At 38.8% G+C, this 18,166-nt stretch overlaps 1 protein-coding gene across 1 annotated transcript; it reads right to left on the bottom strand.

The window, feature by feature from the left end:
* Positions 1 to 591: 591 nt before the first annotated feature.
* On the bottom strand, positions 592 to 17,542 carry LOC125465644 (insulin gene enhancer protein ISL-1-like). Its single transcript, XM_048559372.2, has 6 exons — positions 17,440 to 17,542; positions 8,750 to 8,939; positions 4,860 to 5,119; positions 3,390 to 3,664; positions 1,284 to 1,418; positions 592 to 711 (listed from the first exon to the last, which is right to left on the bottom strand). Exons 1-6 carry the CDS (start codon positions 17,522 to 17,524, stop codon positions 592 to 594), a joined length of 1,065 nt encoding a protein of 354 aa, XP_048415329.2. The 5' UTR covers positions 17,525 to 17,542.
* Between the last annotated feature and the right edge of the window lie 624 nt (positions 17,543 to 18,166).

Genomic DNA, 18,166 nt, shown 5'->3' with positions numbered 1-18,166 from the left:
TGGAATGAATTAGCTTTGAATATTGCACTGACTTGTGGATAGCAATAAGCTTCCACCCCCACCCCCTAGAGTGGGGGACTCAATTACTAGGGGTCATGAGTTCAAAGTGAAAGGAGGAAAGTTTATGGGAGATATGCATGGGAAGTTCTTTACACAGAGGGTAGTGGGTGCCTGGAACGCATTGCCAGCGGAGGTGGTAGATGCAGACACGTTAGTGTCTTTTAAGATGTATCTGGACTGGTACATGGATGGGCAAGGAGTAAAGGGATACAGACTCTTAGAAAATAGATGATAGGCTTAGACAGAGGATCTCGATCGACGCAGGCTGAGGGTCGAAGGCCGAAGGACCTGTTCTTGTACTGTAATTTTCTTTGTTCTTGCTCTTGGACCTTATTTTAGTTTTGCCTAATGGTGTCAGAGTCTATTCTTATATTTCATAGTGGCATCAGTCAAAGATATTGCCTTTTAATAAAATTTTTGATCTGCTAGGACTATGAAGATCTCATTCATCTTATACCAAAAATCAAAATTTGAAATCCATCCAGTTGATTTTTCAGCGATGCGTTGTCATGTGGCTAGAAACAGGCGATATCAGAGGTCTGAAGGTTGAGATTCATCACTGTTTGTTGTGTCAGAAGGTTGAGAACTAAGAGATGACACTTCAACACTATTACTGCAAGTGAAGTGTGATCTTTCTCCTGAAAAACCTGTCTGTGCAAAAAATGTTTATTTTAATATTTCAAAAAAAGACAAATTTCTTCAAGATTAAAAAAAAGCTGAAGTGTACAAGAAGATGAAAGAAATACTGAAATCCTTAAGAAATAAAAACAACAATGTAGAAGTGATTATCTACAGATGAAAGGAGGAGAGAGGGGCAAAATTCAAGATCTCCACTTACCTTGATCTCAAAAATCCAAGGCAACCTATCTGCCACTTGAGACTTTTCCAAAATTTCTTTGTTGGGGTATTGGATTGAATGGGATGGTTGGAGTCAAGTGCCATAAGAAAAAAGGGGCAAGGGGAGGGGGAAGGTGGTGACAGAATGGAATCTAAAAATGGGGATTCTCCAAATTGGGGTTTTTATTTGACTGGTTCTAATTTAAAAAAGAGTCAAAATTTAATTTAACCCTGGAACCTGTTGAGTGAGAAGAGAATTCTCTTAGTGAGGAGGACCTGGCTGGGCTTGTGGAGTCTTAGTAATCCTAAGCCATCCAAGCGTCTTATTTTGCATTGCCTGGTTAAATAGATACTGGGAATGTACTCTTCAATGTGGTTGAGCCTACCTGTGTTGGAAGGTCACTAAGGTCTTCCCATGGTGGCCAGTATCTCTGCACCTCAACAGGGTTGCACTGTGAATCAACTTTCTGCGGTAGTGGACTGGTAGCTATCATCAGAGTTCCAACTAACCCCTGAATATCCTGTTGAAGAAGAATCAGACACAACAACATGGTTTTTCTCATGAAAACAATGTTGGTGATGCTTCATTTGTAGTGGATAAAAACATTTCAGCTTTGCTTTTGTTGGTTTTGCATAGGAACACTAATCAGTGTAATAAGTATATACTTTTGAGAACCTCTAGAACATTGTATTGACAAAAAGTAAAAGGAAACGATACGTGCAATTTACTTAATGTGCTTAGTTATTTAAAAAACAATGAAAAAAATCTTCTTGAATGATTATAACAGAAAAATAGGGCAATGGGACACCACTAGGAAAAGCTTTTCAAAATGCTAATAGTTGAAAATACATAGGATGCACTGCATGGTACAGAAAGTTATTTAGTCCAACCAGTCCAGAATCTGTTCGAGCTTACTCCCATCTTTTCTCATTTAAACCTATGATAGTAACCATCTGTTTCCGCATTTCTCATGTCTAGTTTCACCTTAAACCCATCTATAGGTAAAGTCACCAAAAGGGTTACTCTCTCATTAGGGAAGAAATAACTGGTGGTGAATTTAACTTTAGGGTCATCATGCCTCAGGGAAGGGTTAGAAGGACCTTCATGATAACTTCAGCTAGTTTGGTAATGGGGATGTGTGCTGTTGGCATCACTTTGCCTTGTAAGCCAGTTGTGCAGCCAAATGAACTAACTCAGCCCCTATCAATATTGCTCACTCTAATTACTCTGATAACAGGCTCCTCAGCATCTTTTTGGGTGAGTAAGTTCCTTTTAATTTCTATTCATATTAGATTTCTTGGTGACTATCTTATTTGTGGCCTCTAGTTGTGCTGTTCTCAAAACATCTGATAATTTTAAAGATTTGTATTAGGTCATCCCTCAGCCTTCTATTTTTAAAAGGCAAGCGTACCGGCCTGCAAATCATTTCTTGATTTTTTTTAAAAAAAAGATTTATTCATTCACAGGATGAAAGCATTAATAGCTGGACCAGCATTTATTGCCCATCCCTAGTCACCTAGAGGGCAGTTAAGATGCAAATCACATTGCTGTAGGTCTGGAGTCTTATGTAGGCCAGACCAGGTAAGGATGGCAGATTTATCTTTCTTGCAGGACATTAGCAAACCAGATGGATTTTTCCCTTTACAGTCAGCAATGGTTTCATGGTCATCATTAGATTCTTGATTCCAGATTATTATTGGAATTCAAATTCTACAATCTATCATGGCAGGATTCAAATCCAGGTCCCCAGAGCATCACCCAGGTCTCTATTAATAGTCTAGCAAAGTACCCTAGGCCATCACCCACCCAAATATGTACTCCCAAATTCCTGATACCATACTTGGATATCTTCTTCACATCCTCTTCAATCTCCTTTTTTAATAATATGGCAACTAGACTTGCACACAATGCTCTAAATGTGGCCTAACCAAGGTTTTATGCATACCTAAAGTGACTTACTGACTCCTCATTCCTATTCCTTAGGCCTCATACTTAGTTTGCTTTTTGGGTTATAGACTTGCTAACATTTTGTACAATGTTAGTAACTGATGTATTCCAAACCCCTTTCTTTCTCTAACCCAACTAGATTTGTACCTTCCACTTAAGTTACCTCCCTATTCTTTACACCTTTCCCCTCACACCATGGCTCACTGTCAATAGAGTAAATAACATCCACTTGTACCCAAGTAGGTCCCTAGTCTGTTAAAGTGAACTATATTTCAGGCAATGGAGGGAATACACAGATTAGTGAAGGGAACTTGTCGAAGGATTCCACTCCTGATTGCTATCAAGAACCAGTGTTGATAGTCTCTGTGTGTAGTTTTCAATAAATAAAGGATTAGCTTTGGCCCACACACATCTACAACACACACTCACACACACTTGAAAAATGTCCGTTTAAATTAGCTAGTGAGATAACTTCCATCGATGAATGTCTGAGGGAGAAAGTGCGGCAGATCAATGCTACTGTCCCATAGAAATTAAGACTTACTGCCTTATTCCTGTCACAAGGGTCCATGTGTTTCGGCATTATACTCTTCTTTTTATCCTTGCACCGTTTATTTTGAAACCAGACCCTGATAACCCTTAAGTTGAGCCCTGTCATCTCCATCAGCTGCTGCTTCATGAGTGCATCCGGTCGAGGGTTTGCAGCGTAACAGGTCCGTAATGTGAGCAGCTGCTGCTCGTTCAGTACCGTCCGCATACGAGTTATCTTATCTGAGTGGTTTGGAGCTCGTGGTGTTGGCTGACGGGCCTTGACTTTCTCTAATAAGAAATAAAAATGTTCCACAAAACAAAAGGGAGATAGTCACTGTAAGAAATAGCTTCATATCTCAAGGAACAGATCGATAAGCCGAGATGAGTGTCAGACAGGGCCTCTCGAAGAAATTAGCTCAGAAATGCGGAGTGTGACCCTGCGTGGTAAAAGACTTAAATAAAGTTGAGTATCAAGTACACAGTTGCGGGATGGCAGCAGCAAACCTCATCAAGACAAATGTTTACAAAAATTACAACGGAAAGATCACTGCAGCCCCAAGTAATGATAAAGACCAGAGAAGATTTAGTTAAAATAAAAGTACACTGCAGAAATGCTACTGAAAGGGTTAATTGAAATAGATAGCAAGACAGATCAGTCATTTATCCTTCAAATATTTTCCCCGTTTAAATGCGTAAAGAAATAATCAGCCACTTAGGGAATTTCCAGAAGAAATCTGGAACTCACACAAACCAATTCTCTCGGATCTTTGAACGCGATCAGCTACTCAGGTGAATTTACATCATTAACCGACGGATTTCTAACTACATAAGCAATTCCATAGTGGGGGCAGGCTGGATATGATATCAGTACATGATATCAGTAGCACACGTGCAGATGAATCCTGGCATGGTGATGTCAGCAGAGCATGTAAAGACATATTCTGAAGCTTGTCAAAAGTCGCTGGCCCCTGTCTGCACATGGGTCGGGGATAGTGGTCATTTTGTTGCTCAGCATAATTACTCCAATGAAATTAACGCCAGACATTTGCAGAATATTTGGTATTGTATTCTCATTTCCGGTCTAATCAACCACCCCTTGACACTACATTGCTGCCATCACATTTTTGCTGTAATATAAACCTTACCTTGGTATTCTTGCCGAAGCAACAAAGAATCATCTCAAATGTCTTCTTCAGAGGGAAACGTAATAAAATGTAACCCAATGCTTTATTACAATAAGAAGAACAACCAGTTATGCTGTTGAAAGATGCTGGGGTATTAGAACACGATAAAAGAGGCACTCGGGCATTATACAGCAAAGCTTCTACTTAAAACAGTTCCGTTACGTAGATATAACACATATTAGATGGCAAAGATTAGGCTCCAAATTTAACAAGGCACCCGATAAGTCTGCATCTTATTTGGCATTATCTTTCTACATGAGAGATTGAATGGTTAAATCTGAGCACAAACATCAACTGACCTGATAGATACAGGCTTCTATCATCTTGTTCAGCTCTCAAAGGAAGATCTTGTTGAATAAAGCTGGGATCTGGAAGCCAGGCATCCTCAGCACAGTAAGGTCCATCACGTCGCAGTCTGCACTCTTCTCCAGGCAGAAGTCGTCGATTGCAGGCAACACAACGGAAACATTGTTGGTGATAGATGAGGCCTCTAGCACGGAAAACTAGATCTGAAGATAACAATCCAGCTTGACATTGAGCGCACCTCACAGAAAATTTTCTGAAGCACGGTGGAAAAATGAGAAGGACATAAACCTGCCTTGTAGTTTTAGTCTCACTAAAAATAACTTTAAAGCTGCATCATTTCAGGTTGAAGGGAATTATTGAAGCACCTTTGAAAGGTTTGGCTGTCATGACGTTGCATTTGCCACTATTAGTCCTGTGAAACAGATTACAACTTCAGGGCCTGGATTGAATCCAGTACATGCAGAGGAAACTGTGACAGATCACTCAATCATGGGATAAACCTCGGATCAGTCGCCTGGTAGTGGGAAAACCTCCTCCAACTTAAAATGGAAGGTGGAAAGAGCAGTATAGTGATTTCAGTCACCATCACCAGAATGTTGATTTGCTTCTTTAATAAACCAATTAACTCCTATTATTTGTCAGCCCATCAAAGTTGGTTACAGCTCAGGGACTAAGTGAAGGTTACATAGGTTTCATGCACATTTGAGTTTGCTAGCAACCTTGCAACTAAAGGAAGGGGTTCTGTTTCTCCCTACCGAACACCATATGCTTAGTTGAAGGATTCAGCATCATGCAAAAGCACATCCATTGAAGGCCACCCTCCTCCAATTACTTCCTACATCTCTGCTCACTCCTGTGAGCCCTGACCTGTGAACCCCTTCACACCTTCATTCATCTGAGGCCTCGGGTTCCTCTGTGACTGTGAATCCTCAATGGATGCAGTGTCACCATCAGCTTCCACCTCTGCTGGGCCTGCTCGCTTGCGAAGCTGCCGGTCTCTGATTTGCCAGCAGCTCTTGGCTGGTGAGTATTTCTATCACTGGAGACTTTTATCAGTGAGAAGGTCAGGTGAAGACCAGTAAAATTTCTGAATTTGGTTTCTATAGTCCTCCCCAATGAACTAACAGGGCTCCCCACCTGTTTTAAAAACAGTGGGTGAGACCCTCAACAGCTTGACAAGACCCTGGCTCTGGATTCTTTGTATGCATACAGTTGACATGGAAATCAGAAGTTTTAATCCATGACATTTTCCAGATGATGTGCTTCTGAGCTACTTTGACTGCAAACATATAGATGCCACTGAATTGACAGGGGCATTCACTCTTTTATATTCTTAGTTTTACTGTAAATCTCTTAAAGCAGTTACTTTATTGAACGAGGTGTTACTGGGTTTTGAACACTGAGTAAGTTTAGAATCATTGCAAAGTTCCTCATAAGCGCTTTGAAAATCAATTATGTATTTGTTGAATGTCAATTTCTCATTTATAACAAACATTACAACATTTTAAACAGTATTTAAAAGATTTCTGACGGCCTGCTCTGTGCATTCAAAACATTTAATTCACAATATCAGTAAGATTTTGCATATGCGTGAGAATACTGCAATTGGATTGGCTGCTCGCTTGGCTCAATATGCAGCACTGTTGCTGGATGTTTGGAGATGTTCTTGAATTGTTGGCAGATGCAAACGAGCATCAGGAAAGGATACTCCATACCATAGAAATGGTTAAATTTATGTGAGCAAGATTCTTTGAGGACAATTAATTTAGCATCAACTTGAAAACCAATCTATCATCTTCAACTACTCCAACCCACCTCCAAACTCTGTCCAATGCTGCAAACTACACAGAAGGGTTTAATAAATCCAAAGCAAGGAAGGGATAAAGGCAATTATTACATTGAGGTCAAGGTTGTATTTGGTCATGATGTTTCTCATGGCTTAAAAACCTACAAATAACCATTATACTGGTTCACACATTACTACTTTAAACTGATATGGAACACTGATAGTGATACTCACAGTATTGTGCCACAGCAAGAGTAGCTGCAGTTAAGGGGGAGAATAAATTTTATTAATGTTTAGAATAGGAGTTAAACATAGAGCTGCTAGAACATAGAATGTAGTAGAAAATATAAACAGAAATAGGCCATTCAAGCTCAGCCTTTTAATATGTTCATTACTGAATTTCTAAATCAGTACCCTGTTCCTGTCTTCATCCCACACCCTTTGATCCCTTTAGCCCTAGGAACTACATATACTTTCTTCTTGAAAATATTCAGTATTTTGTCCTCAACTGCTTTCTGTGACAGAAAATTCTACAAGCATACCACTCTCTGGGTGGCAAAAATTCTTCCCATCTCAGCCCTAAATGGCCAACACATTTTCTTAGACTGTGGCCCCTGTTTCTGGACTCTGTGATGATCTGGACCAATTTTCCTGAGTTTACCTGATCTAGTCGTGTTAGAATTTTACAGGTTTTGGAGATTCTCCCCTCATTCTTCCAAAGTACAGTGAAAACAGTCCTAACCAATCCAATCTCTCTTCATGTATCAGTCCTACCACCCCAGGAATCAGTGTGGTAAACCTTAGTTGCATTCCCTCCATAGTCAGAACATCCTGCCACACATAAGGAGAACAAAACTCTGTACAGTACTCCAAGTGTGGTCTCACCAATGTCCTGTACAACTGCAGCAAGACTTTCCTGTCCCTGTATTCAAATCCTTTTGCTTTCAAGGCCTACATACCATTTGCCTTCTTCGCTGCCCGATGCACCTGCATGTCTACCAATACTGTAGCTACAACCTGTAAAATCTGTGTGATGTTCAGTAAGCTGAAATCAAGCACTTTGGCAGCCTGCACCTGAATTTTGCATTAAGGTCATTAAATCTTTGAGTTAAATCAGTAGCTGTCCTATATTGAAGCTAGGGTGACTGAGTAGTGTTCAAGCTAAACAGCTATTGACTGAGCCCCTGAGCTCTGTACTCTGTCCCAGAACTCCTAGCCACTTGCCAAATCAACGATTGCACCCACATCTTAAATATAACAGTTTGGTGAAGCCTAAATGATTTTATGCGGCCTGCACTGCCAAATCAGGAAGAGTATGATTTCATTTTAGAAAGTATTTTCTGCATTGACTTAGGATGGAGAAAGGATGCAGCCCAAATATTAACATTTTCCAGCAGTATCTGGAGGAATAACACAGGGATTCTGCAAAGGCGATCATGAGAGCCATTCTAGATATTTTTTTCTTGTGCAAAGCAGATGGTAATGAGATAATACCAGCAATAAATCTGTATCTATATATTTTAGGCATTTACTGCTATGGGTGATCACCACCAGATTGCAGTATGTATCTACCTGAGTGGGAGAGTGGTCATTTCTTGCAGTTATAAGGACAGTAAAGAGATCTGACTGAAATTCTGCCCAGCGGTGAGGTGGAGCCAGGTTGCAAAGAGTACCCTTGACCTTCTATTTCAACAATTTTTCAGTCTTAACTGTGTCATTTTATGAGGCAACATGGGAATAACAATTGCTTATTCACAGAAAATTAGAGGACCAATGAAGTGGCTCACTGTTGCACATAGAACAACACCCAGGATATAACTGACCAAGGCCTAGAAATAAATCTTCAGCCTTTCATCTTCTTCAGGAACATTTGCGAAAGCTGATTGAAATGAAAGGGAAGGGAAAGTGAATGGAGAAAATGAAAACAGGAAGGACTTACTCATATACGTTCTATACACTATAAAAACAGAAAGCAGGAATTCATTTCATCTGAAAACAATGTTTGATCTTAACTTCTCGTGCAATACCATGGAATGTTGACTAGTATTCAATTAATATTTGAAGAATAACAAGAAAATGATGGTTGTGATTGCTTACTTGAAGTAGTCAGTCTTGCAGTAGGTCTTCCCTTCTCTCAAGAAGCAGGTGCAGGTTTCATTAAGATATTGATTGCACACAACACACTTGAGACAGGCTGCATGCCACTCCAAATTAGGATAGACTCTCAGAATATATGGATCACTAATGTGTTTACTGCAGCCAAAACATACAGACGTTGAGTCTTCCCCTGCAATACAGCGTATTAAAAATTTATTGTAATGCAATCATTCTTCAGATTACCTTGAGTAAATCAGATCGCAAAAGTGTCAAAGGCATGTACAGATGGAACACATTCTGAACAGTTAATATGGATATATTGAGAAGCTGTGAGTGGCATGTAAGGAAAGAAAAATCTTTTGTGGCCTGAGTGAATCCCAAAAGGTTAGTTAGTTTTGACATATAACTGCTATTGTTATGTGGACACATGTGGCAGCAGACTTTATTGTAGCTACTCCTATGAAAAGCAGTGAGATAAATAACTAGTTAATCTACCTTGGTATTTGAGGGACAAATGCTAGTCAAACATTGCAAGTTTTTTCATTCTTTTTCAAGTCATTTGTGTACCCACCTGGGTTTCATTTTGATAATTTATGCAAAAGACAGTAATGCATCACCATGTCAGAACCTCAGTGATATATCTTCTAGATTGCAATATTACAGTTGGGCTAGAAGTACTCTCTTCTCCTAGTAATATGAATGGTATTAAAAATAATTGGACTGAAACAAGTGGAAAGATTACAAACTCTATGTGGATGATATGGTGGCAGCATAGCTTGATAATACAGTTTGCGATCAGTGTAGATACCATGGGTAGAATACATATGCATGGTATAAAGGGTAGTCAATATGGGTGGAACCCTTGACAGTCAACTCAGATGATATCGTTAGCTGTGAGTAGCATTGTAGTCACAATGATCAGTTTAAGTTGAATAATCAGCATTGTGATTGGACAGTCAGTTTGGAATTGGTCCTCGAAGGATCTTCTGGAGCCATCTGGACGCTCCATTTTCAGCAATTCTGCCAAGTTCAACCCTGCAGGAGTTTAAGCAAGGAGGGTCAAGCATTTCAGCAGGAAACACTCAGAATGTCTGGGCTCTGCAGCTGCAAATGCATCCAGAGTTGCCCACTCAAGGCTCTAACATCAACAGGCTCCAGTAAAAGGCAGGCTCCCTTCAACTCAGCTGCAGGCATCTAGACGTAGTGTGATGGAAAAGAAGACCTTATGAGGACTAATTGTTTACATTTCATCGTAAGTACAGTTATACATTCATGACGATGTTTTCATCATCAGCTATTACAGTGGATGTAATTCTGTCAGCAAGTATAAGAATGAAGGTATAGAGAGTAGTCATCCTTCGTGGCACACTATATTCTAACTCTGTCTGAGCAACAACTATGCTTTTCAATACTAACTGTATTGCATGAAACTTTGTCATGATTGAATAATGGACTGTCAGATATTGTGACGGCTCCCATCCATTTTTAGCCTTTACTTTTATTAAACAGCATGAACCACATGGAAAGATCAAAGTATTAAGCTGCAGTTGAATTTGGGAATAGACAGAGAATGCTGGCCTCAGCAGCATCAAAACATTTACAGTTAGTGAAAGATTACTTCATGCAATACAGCTCCATTTAATGAGGCTCACGAAGAGGTCCTGTCTGCATTGCATTGGTTGAAGCTGTTGCACCATTAGATGCTGAAGCTGTTGTTCTGTTTGAAGAACATCCTCATGGTCTTTGCATAATTCAGTGGCTCTCTTGGATCCCCATTTTCCAACTGATCACCTTGGTGTATCCTCCAATTGTTTGGAGTAGAGATTCTGAGGACCATGCAATGTCCTCTGTCTGTACAAATTCACACATGACCCTTATGAAAACCTGATGTGGTGGAAGCACTCCTGTGTCCCTCATTGACTGCAGCAGGAGAAGGAATTGTATTGCAGACATGCTGTAAAACATGACATGGCATTCTGACCACCTTGGGAACAGGTATAGCACGACTGCCCCTCTCTCCTCTGCATGGCATTCTATGGAGGGTAAGTAACTGTGGCTTTCCTGTTTGTTTGCTGCATCATAAGGGCACTCCACATCCATTGACAGCTGATGCTGTTTCTGGACTTGTGAATGCACGTGTTTCACGTCTATTCATGTAGTGGTGCTTATTGTAGTGGCCACAGGGACCACCACAGCTTCTGTGTGGCTCCATTGTGAGCAGTTCCAATGACCCTTGTAAGAAATAAAGAAGTTCCTCAGTAATGCAACCATTCAGCAGTCGTTGCAATCAAAATAATGTTTGTAAAATAACCTACATGGAACATGGAGGCCTCAACAAGGAAGCCAGTGGGGTGCCTCTGCCTAACTATTGCACATCATTGCTCTGATTCAATTGTATTTGTTTCAAACCTTTTGGTACATATTCAGAATGAGCTTGTATAAATGGTAGCAATAATGGGATAGCTCCTGCCACCCCCAATTGCCACAGCGACAAGAAAGGCTGTGGTGCATACAGGATGGTGTAGAATGTTTATGGTCCAATGTGTGAAGTGAGCAGCTCTTGCACCTTTGGCACCGATGGAGTCTTGGGAAATATAGCTTCTTTGGCAACTAAGGTGAATCTGTCCAGCCACCAAAATTTTGTTTGAGCCCCACAGCTATTAGTAAGATTGATTTGTAATGTTGAATAATAAAGAACTCGACCACATTATTAAACATTACCGTCCATTGACATGGTACGTCCGTGCATGAAGCTCACATACAGCGTTCTGTGAGAATAGATGTCTTTCACTTGTTCTCTGTAGTGTCTGTTCATTACGATTGTCCTTTGAAAGGCCTCACATCCCACAAAAGTGGACCTTCTCCCTCAGAGAATGATACTTGATAAAAGCTATATTTATTTCCATTGAACATTGGTGATTTGGCTGAGGATTGAGGACAACCATGGTCACACTACACAGAATGAATTGAAGGTTCAGAGCCTCAGTTTAGGTCACCACACCCCCATACCCCAAACCTTCATACTCCTTTCTTCCTCCCTGTCAGCCCTATTGGCTTTGGTTTTCCCCATGCTCTCATCCAACTGTTGAATTAACTGTTCATCTCCCCACTTTACCCCTGAGCCTCAAGCATGCAGTATAGTCATGCCAGACATTCACTGCCCCTCCATTGAAGCTAGGTGGTGGTGATGACTGTTGATGATCAGCTCCCCCCCACCTCTCTCTTATAGTATACCTTTCTCTTACATGCGCTATCATCTCCCCACCATGTATGTTGAATCTCTCCCCAGTCCCCACCCCTTTCGCAGTTATAATGAACTCTGCCTCCCGGTATGCTGCTTCCAATATCTACAGTTCACCTCTCCAGCATTCTGATCTCAGCACTGGCCCTTGATAAATCCCCTTGATTTTCAATGGACAGATCCCCTGGACTGACAGTGGCCCACTTCCTGACTGACTTGGTGAGACAGCTCAACTGATGAGGTAACTCAAACCCTGTACAGCTCCCTAACTGACCTACCATGGAACACACACTGGTTGAACTAGACCTGGAAGATTGATCATGGCCCATTCCCCAGGCTACAAAGAGTTGGATTCCCCTACCCTTTACACCTGAAATAGTCGATTGATTGTGTCCCAGACCCTGGACTGATATCGAATGATTTCCTTGACTTACTGTGTCAGTATCCCTGACTGAGGACAACTCCCATTAGACTTTGATACATAGGCATTTTCTTGAAACACATTCAGTGTGTTTGCCGTGTAAGATGCTGGTATTTTGTGCAATTTGGTACGAATAGTTTGCTAAGTGCAAATTCGCATCTGAACGTTCATTACAAAGATTCTCATTTTGCCATTCAAAACTTAATTGCAACATGATCCTTTTTTCTAGGCATCAAGAGTTACATTTTCCTGAACTCCTCATATTTTCCCATCTGACTCACCATTGCCCATGTCATTCAGAGATTGGGAAAATTTACCCTCTATGCAAATTGTCCTAAATCACAGGTGATTAGATATTTCTCTGAAGACAAAACTCAGGAACTATGAAAAAATAGTTTCAAAATATCAAAGAAGGGGAGGCGATGGCCTCATGGTATTATAACTGGACTGTTAATCCAGAGACCCAGATAATGTTCTGAGTACCCAGGTTCGAATCCCACCACAGCAGATGGTGGAATTTGAACTCAATAAAATATCTGGAATTAAGAATCTAATGATGACCATGAATCCATTGTCGATTGTTGGAAAAACCCATCTGGTGCACTTTCCTTCACTTCGATGTCCTTTAGGGAAGGAAACTGCCATCCTTATCTGGCCTGGCGTATATGTTACTCCAGACCCACAGCAATGTGGCAGATTCTGGGTTTGAATCCTACCATGGCAGATGGTGGAATTTAAATTCAATAAATATCTGGAATTAAAAATCCAATGATGACCATGAATCAATTGTCAAAAAAAACTCATCTGGTTCACTAATGCCCTTCAGGGAAGGGAACTGCCATCCTTATCTGGTCTAGCCTACATGTGATTCCAGACCCACAGCAATGTGGTTGACTCTTAACTGCCGTCTGGGCAATTATGGATGGGCAATAAATGCTGCCTAGCCAGTGATGCCCTCATCCCGTGAATGAATATACAAAAAAGTAAAGAGATTAAACACAAATTACCAAGAAAATATAGGTAGCATAAGTAGCACGGGAATGACAAAGTTCCTAAGAATAAATAGAAGGAAATCAATGTCATTTAGATGATTTAGATTCTTAAAGTATTCTGATCTTGGTGGAGCAGAAAAAGTCAACACTAGATTACAAGTCTGGGGAAGTCATGGTCAAGCTACATCATGTTCTGGTCAGATAATACATTCAGGATGATCTTTAGTTCTGGTCACCTAGGCACAATGGAGACAGTTCAGGGAAGTGCAAAGTTGGTTACTTGTGTCAGACACCTAAGTTATGGCAAAATGTGGTGAAGCTTGAATTTCTTAGCCTTGAAAGATGGCAACTGAGAGATAACTGTGTAAAGGCATATAAGGTAGCAAACATTTGGAACAGCAATCTGGAACAATTGACTTAAACTAAATTTTGGCAGTGGCATGGCATGAAATTAAACTAGTAAAAAGAAATTTCAGGACCAATGTAAACAAGGATAGCTAGGAGGAGCTGGTGTTGATTTCTTCAGAAGAAAGAAAGTGGAGAGAAAATTTGATAGTGTTCAAAATTGTGTGGAGTCTAGAAAGAATGTACGGGAAGAAATATTTGTGGAGGACCAAAACTCAAAAGACATTGATTTAAGGTGATTGGTAAAAGAATAAATGATGACGTGAAAGAAAACTTATTCATGCAGAGTGTGGTTAAGATCTGGAATACATTGTTTGAAAGTGTGGTGGAGATAGGTTCACCTATGGCTTTCAAAAGGGTATTGGATAAGCATCTGTACAATAACAATTTGCAGGGCTTTTTGGAAAAGTGAGGAAAATGGAACTAACTATCTTGATCTTGGAGAGAGCCAAATGGACAGAACAATGCAAATGGTAACCATTGTGTTATTATATTCCATTATTTTTCTTTATTTCAAATGTATCAAAATATGGAATGGGTTCAAGAGAGCAGTACAGGCAACTTCGTGACAATCTCTTGAGATGGTTGCCATGATAGCAGGTTGTCATATTCTTCAGAATGAATGAGCTAAGATGTTATCATTGAGAAAATTATTTTGTGATTCTGGTGTTTTACCTGTAGAATGGTAATTTCACTTCCATCACAGTTTGTTCACATAACTGTTATTATAATCAAATGTCATTCCCAGCATCCTGATATGACAAATCTCTTTACTTAAGGCACAATACTCTCTGTACCATCTTTACTTATAAGGTATCCAGACAGCATCAATTATAAAGCCATGTATTATTTCATCTTGCTGCCCATGACCCGTTCATCGAACCTCTGCCTCAAATTAGACAGGCAGCTATGTGGCACTGAGTTGGAAGATAATATTTCAATCAAATGATTTACAGAAGTCGTAAGAACTTCAAAATTGAATCACTGTATCAAATTCTTTTCTTTCTCACAAAACATCTTTCCAAGACATAAAAAGCCTCCTTTTTTCCCCACGTTGTTTACTCTAAGTTAGAAGTTTTATTTGGAAGTTATATTTTTGCTATGCCATGGATTATCATTAACGTATTTTACACAAACTATTCTTGTTGGTTTTGACAGCAAATAAAATCTTTCGAGTTACATTTGTGCAGTTTGGTAATATTTTCCCTTCAAAGTACCAAGGCATATACTTGTTGTGATGAATGTATATAAACTATTAATATTATACATCATGCCAGTGCAAATATTGAATAATCTTTCCAAAAGCATCTGATTTTTGCAATTATGACACTGTAAATCTTGGTACACTAATAGAGAGCATTATATTGAAAGCTGCTCATGATATCCAAGCATTAAAGAGAAAAATATTTTTAAATTCTTGCATTTATAAAGCACCTTACATGACCCTAGGATGCCTTAATGTGGTTGCAGCCAATGACCTATTATTTGAGCTGTCTTACACAGTAGGAAAATGTAGGTAGTCAATTGCACTCATCAGGATTGAACAAACAGCAAACAATTATAGATGATAATTGGTTTTATACTGATTTGGCCAAGGGATAAATATTGGCCAAAACACCAGGTAAAAACCCACTGCACTTTTTTTAGATTAATGCCACAGAATCTGTTGCATCCATATGAGGATACTGAGGGGGTCTCAGTTTCATGTCTCATTCAAACCATGTCCATACAGCAATCCCTTTTATTACTGTATTGAAGTATTAACCTTTATTATGTGCTGAAATCCCTTGAGTGGGACTTAAAACACAGCCTTCTAATTCAAAGGATAGTACTGAATCTCATCTGACTAAATTGAGGCACACTTTCATGTACAATACATGAAACAATCATGCTATGCCAATTCTTCAACAGAGATGAGTAAAAACAAAACGTACAAGGAACATAAATAAATCGTAATGCATCAAATGTATTTCCTGATTGTTACCATTCTTAAACAGATTGTAGTGCATTGTTTATCCACTGAATCCAAAACTAAATGTAATAAAAGATTCAGTTCCTCCCACTCAAAAGAACTTAACTAGAATGCAGATAGGAGGATGCCTGTGAGGAAGATGTTTCAGTTGTCGGTGACTATATGACATGCACTGGAAAATGTACATATTGTACACAGCAATATGCCATTAAGACTGTAGCTAATTATGAACTACAGTTATATATTACACTGTTTAGAATATACTTTTTCTTATTTAATTCCTTCTTCCTTACTGACATACACTTAGATTCTTGCATACTGCAGCCAGTCAGCATTAATCTAAGTTTTTACACAGAACTTTTGTTTAGTAAATTGAAATAAAATGTGCTCATTGACTTTGCATTCTGGTTTCAGTCCCTAACTTGCTGTCTGTGTTCACTCCATTTCACCTACCTGACATAAACATTTCACCTCTCTTTAAAATGCTGAGATGGGTTTCTGCCCACGACGAATCTAAGTTATTGTTTGTATTCTTGATTAAAGCAGCTTAACTTCTAAACCACACACAGAAGTGTTGACACAGTTCGACAGTATCAGTAATTCAGGAAGAAAAATGATACTTTAATGCAAAACCAACATCAGACAGAATCATTTAAACAGTATATGTTCAAAAATCATATCATGGTAATATACATTTGACTAAAATGTCCATGCTGTAACTTACCAGTGATAATATTAAATTTTAATTTTAATAAAGTGTTGTGTAGTTTACACCCCAAGTGCTTTATGGGTAATTTCAACTGGTGTAAAATGAATTAATTCAAGAACAGGCATGATTGAGCTTAAATTAGAATTTTTCCGATTTATCAAGGGTTTGGCAGAACATTAAGACTGAAAAGGTTAGAATGTTAGGATGTTAGAGCATTAATCAATATACACGCTAAATCTTAATTTTATATATATATATTATATATATAGTGTGTGTTAAAATCAGTCTGCATTGTACACAACAACAGTATCAACCTAGATTTCTACATCAGTATTTTTATAATGAATATAAAAATTAATATAATAATTTTAAAAAACACCAAAATTTGCAAAAGAACAAAGACACATGGTATAGTAATATAAAATAATAATACTTATACTTGCCACTCTTATTAGCAGTGGCAAAGAATTAATGCCCACCACTCCATGACATTCAAAGTTAAACTTCTAGCATGATTGGTGTCAAACAGGAGATTACTGCAATACATCTTTTACATAGCAATGTTATTTGTAAAACACATTTTTTTTGTATTGCCTGTCTTGAGTAGCTTCCTCCAGGCACCAAACATATGTATATAAGATAAAATGATAAAGCCAAGTGATACAGTAACAGAGATCTTAGTATCATAAAATGTATTACTATTGTAAAAAATGCTTCTAAAACAAAGGCATGTTAGTCATATTTCACCAATGTGAAGTTATTATTGAATGGCTTGAGCACTTTTCATAATAAGAACTTACTTAAAGATTACAGCTGAAGTACTAAAGATACTCGTGTCAGTCAAACTACATAAAGTATATGTTTCCCTGTGACTGTCCAGATAAATTCATTTATAAATTCATTTTGAGGACAGCAAGGTCAGCTTAGAAAACAAAACAAGGCAATCTTACTTTTAGAGGAGTTTCCCAGGTCCCCCATGATGAACTCTTTTTTCTCGTCCACTCTGAAATCAGGAATGGTGATCAATGAAACCATTTCTCAGGTTTCTGGAGGGTTGATATTTGCTTTACTGGTGTAGACTGGGAAGTACTAGTCTCTTTCGACAACTGCTGCATTTCCTTCTCTGTCTGTATTCCTAACTTACTCCTATTCAATGGCTTTGAAAAGTCATGGTTGAGACCGCCTCCTCATTAATGAAACCATAAAGGGTGGGGAATTCCTTGCAAGCTTGGAGATAAGACTGCATTTTTCAATAGATGTCCTAATCAAATGTAGAGCACAATTCAACAGGAAATTAACAGAATTAACAATATACCTTTAAGAGCAAAATTATTCTGGAATTTATGTTGTAAAATGACTGCCAACTAAAATCATATAACAACATCTGTTGCTACCAAAGCATGCTGCAGACACAATTTTAATAATAAATGCCAAAGTGTATTGTTGCAGAATATCTGAAGCCTTTTTTTCTAAATACCTTAGAAAATGTCAAAATTTAAATTGATTGCATAAGATAATTCGTGTAGACCATAATGGTTTCTGATTCTGAATATTTTGCATGGCTTCTAATTATTGATCATTTACCTAAAGGTTAACACTTTGTAGTACTTTGTTTCATGCATTGATTATTTTTGGCATATGTTCTCTCACTTGAAAAAGGAGGTGCTCTAGGTTGTA

Source organism: Stegostoma tigrinum, chromosome 30, assembly GCF_030684315.1.
Source record: "Stegostoma tigrinum isolate sSteTig4 chromosome 30, sSteTig4.hap1, whole genome shotgun sequence".
NCBI lineage: Eukaryota > Metazoa > Chordata > Chondrichthyes > Orectolobiformes > Stegostomatidae > Stegostoma > Stegostoma tigrinum.
Note: the sequence above shows the minus strand (reverse complement) of the source record. Positions and strands in the feature narration are given on the sequence as shown.

Coding starts and splice junctions, on each gene's coding strand:
- LOC125465644 (XM_048559372.2), bottom strand. CDS start 17,524: ATGGTTTCATTGATCACCATTCCTGATTTCAGAGTGGACGAGAAAAAA. Junction 1,419..3,389: donor CTTGTGACAGGAATAAGGCA/GTAAGTCTTAAT, acceptor CTTCTTCAACAG/GATATTCAGGGGTTAGTTGG. Junction 712..1,283: donor TTAGTGACCTTCCAACACAG/GTAGGCTCAACC, acceptor TTTTTTGCACAG/ACAGGTTTTTCAGGAGAAAG.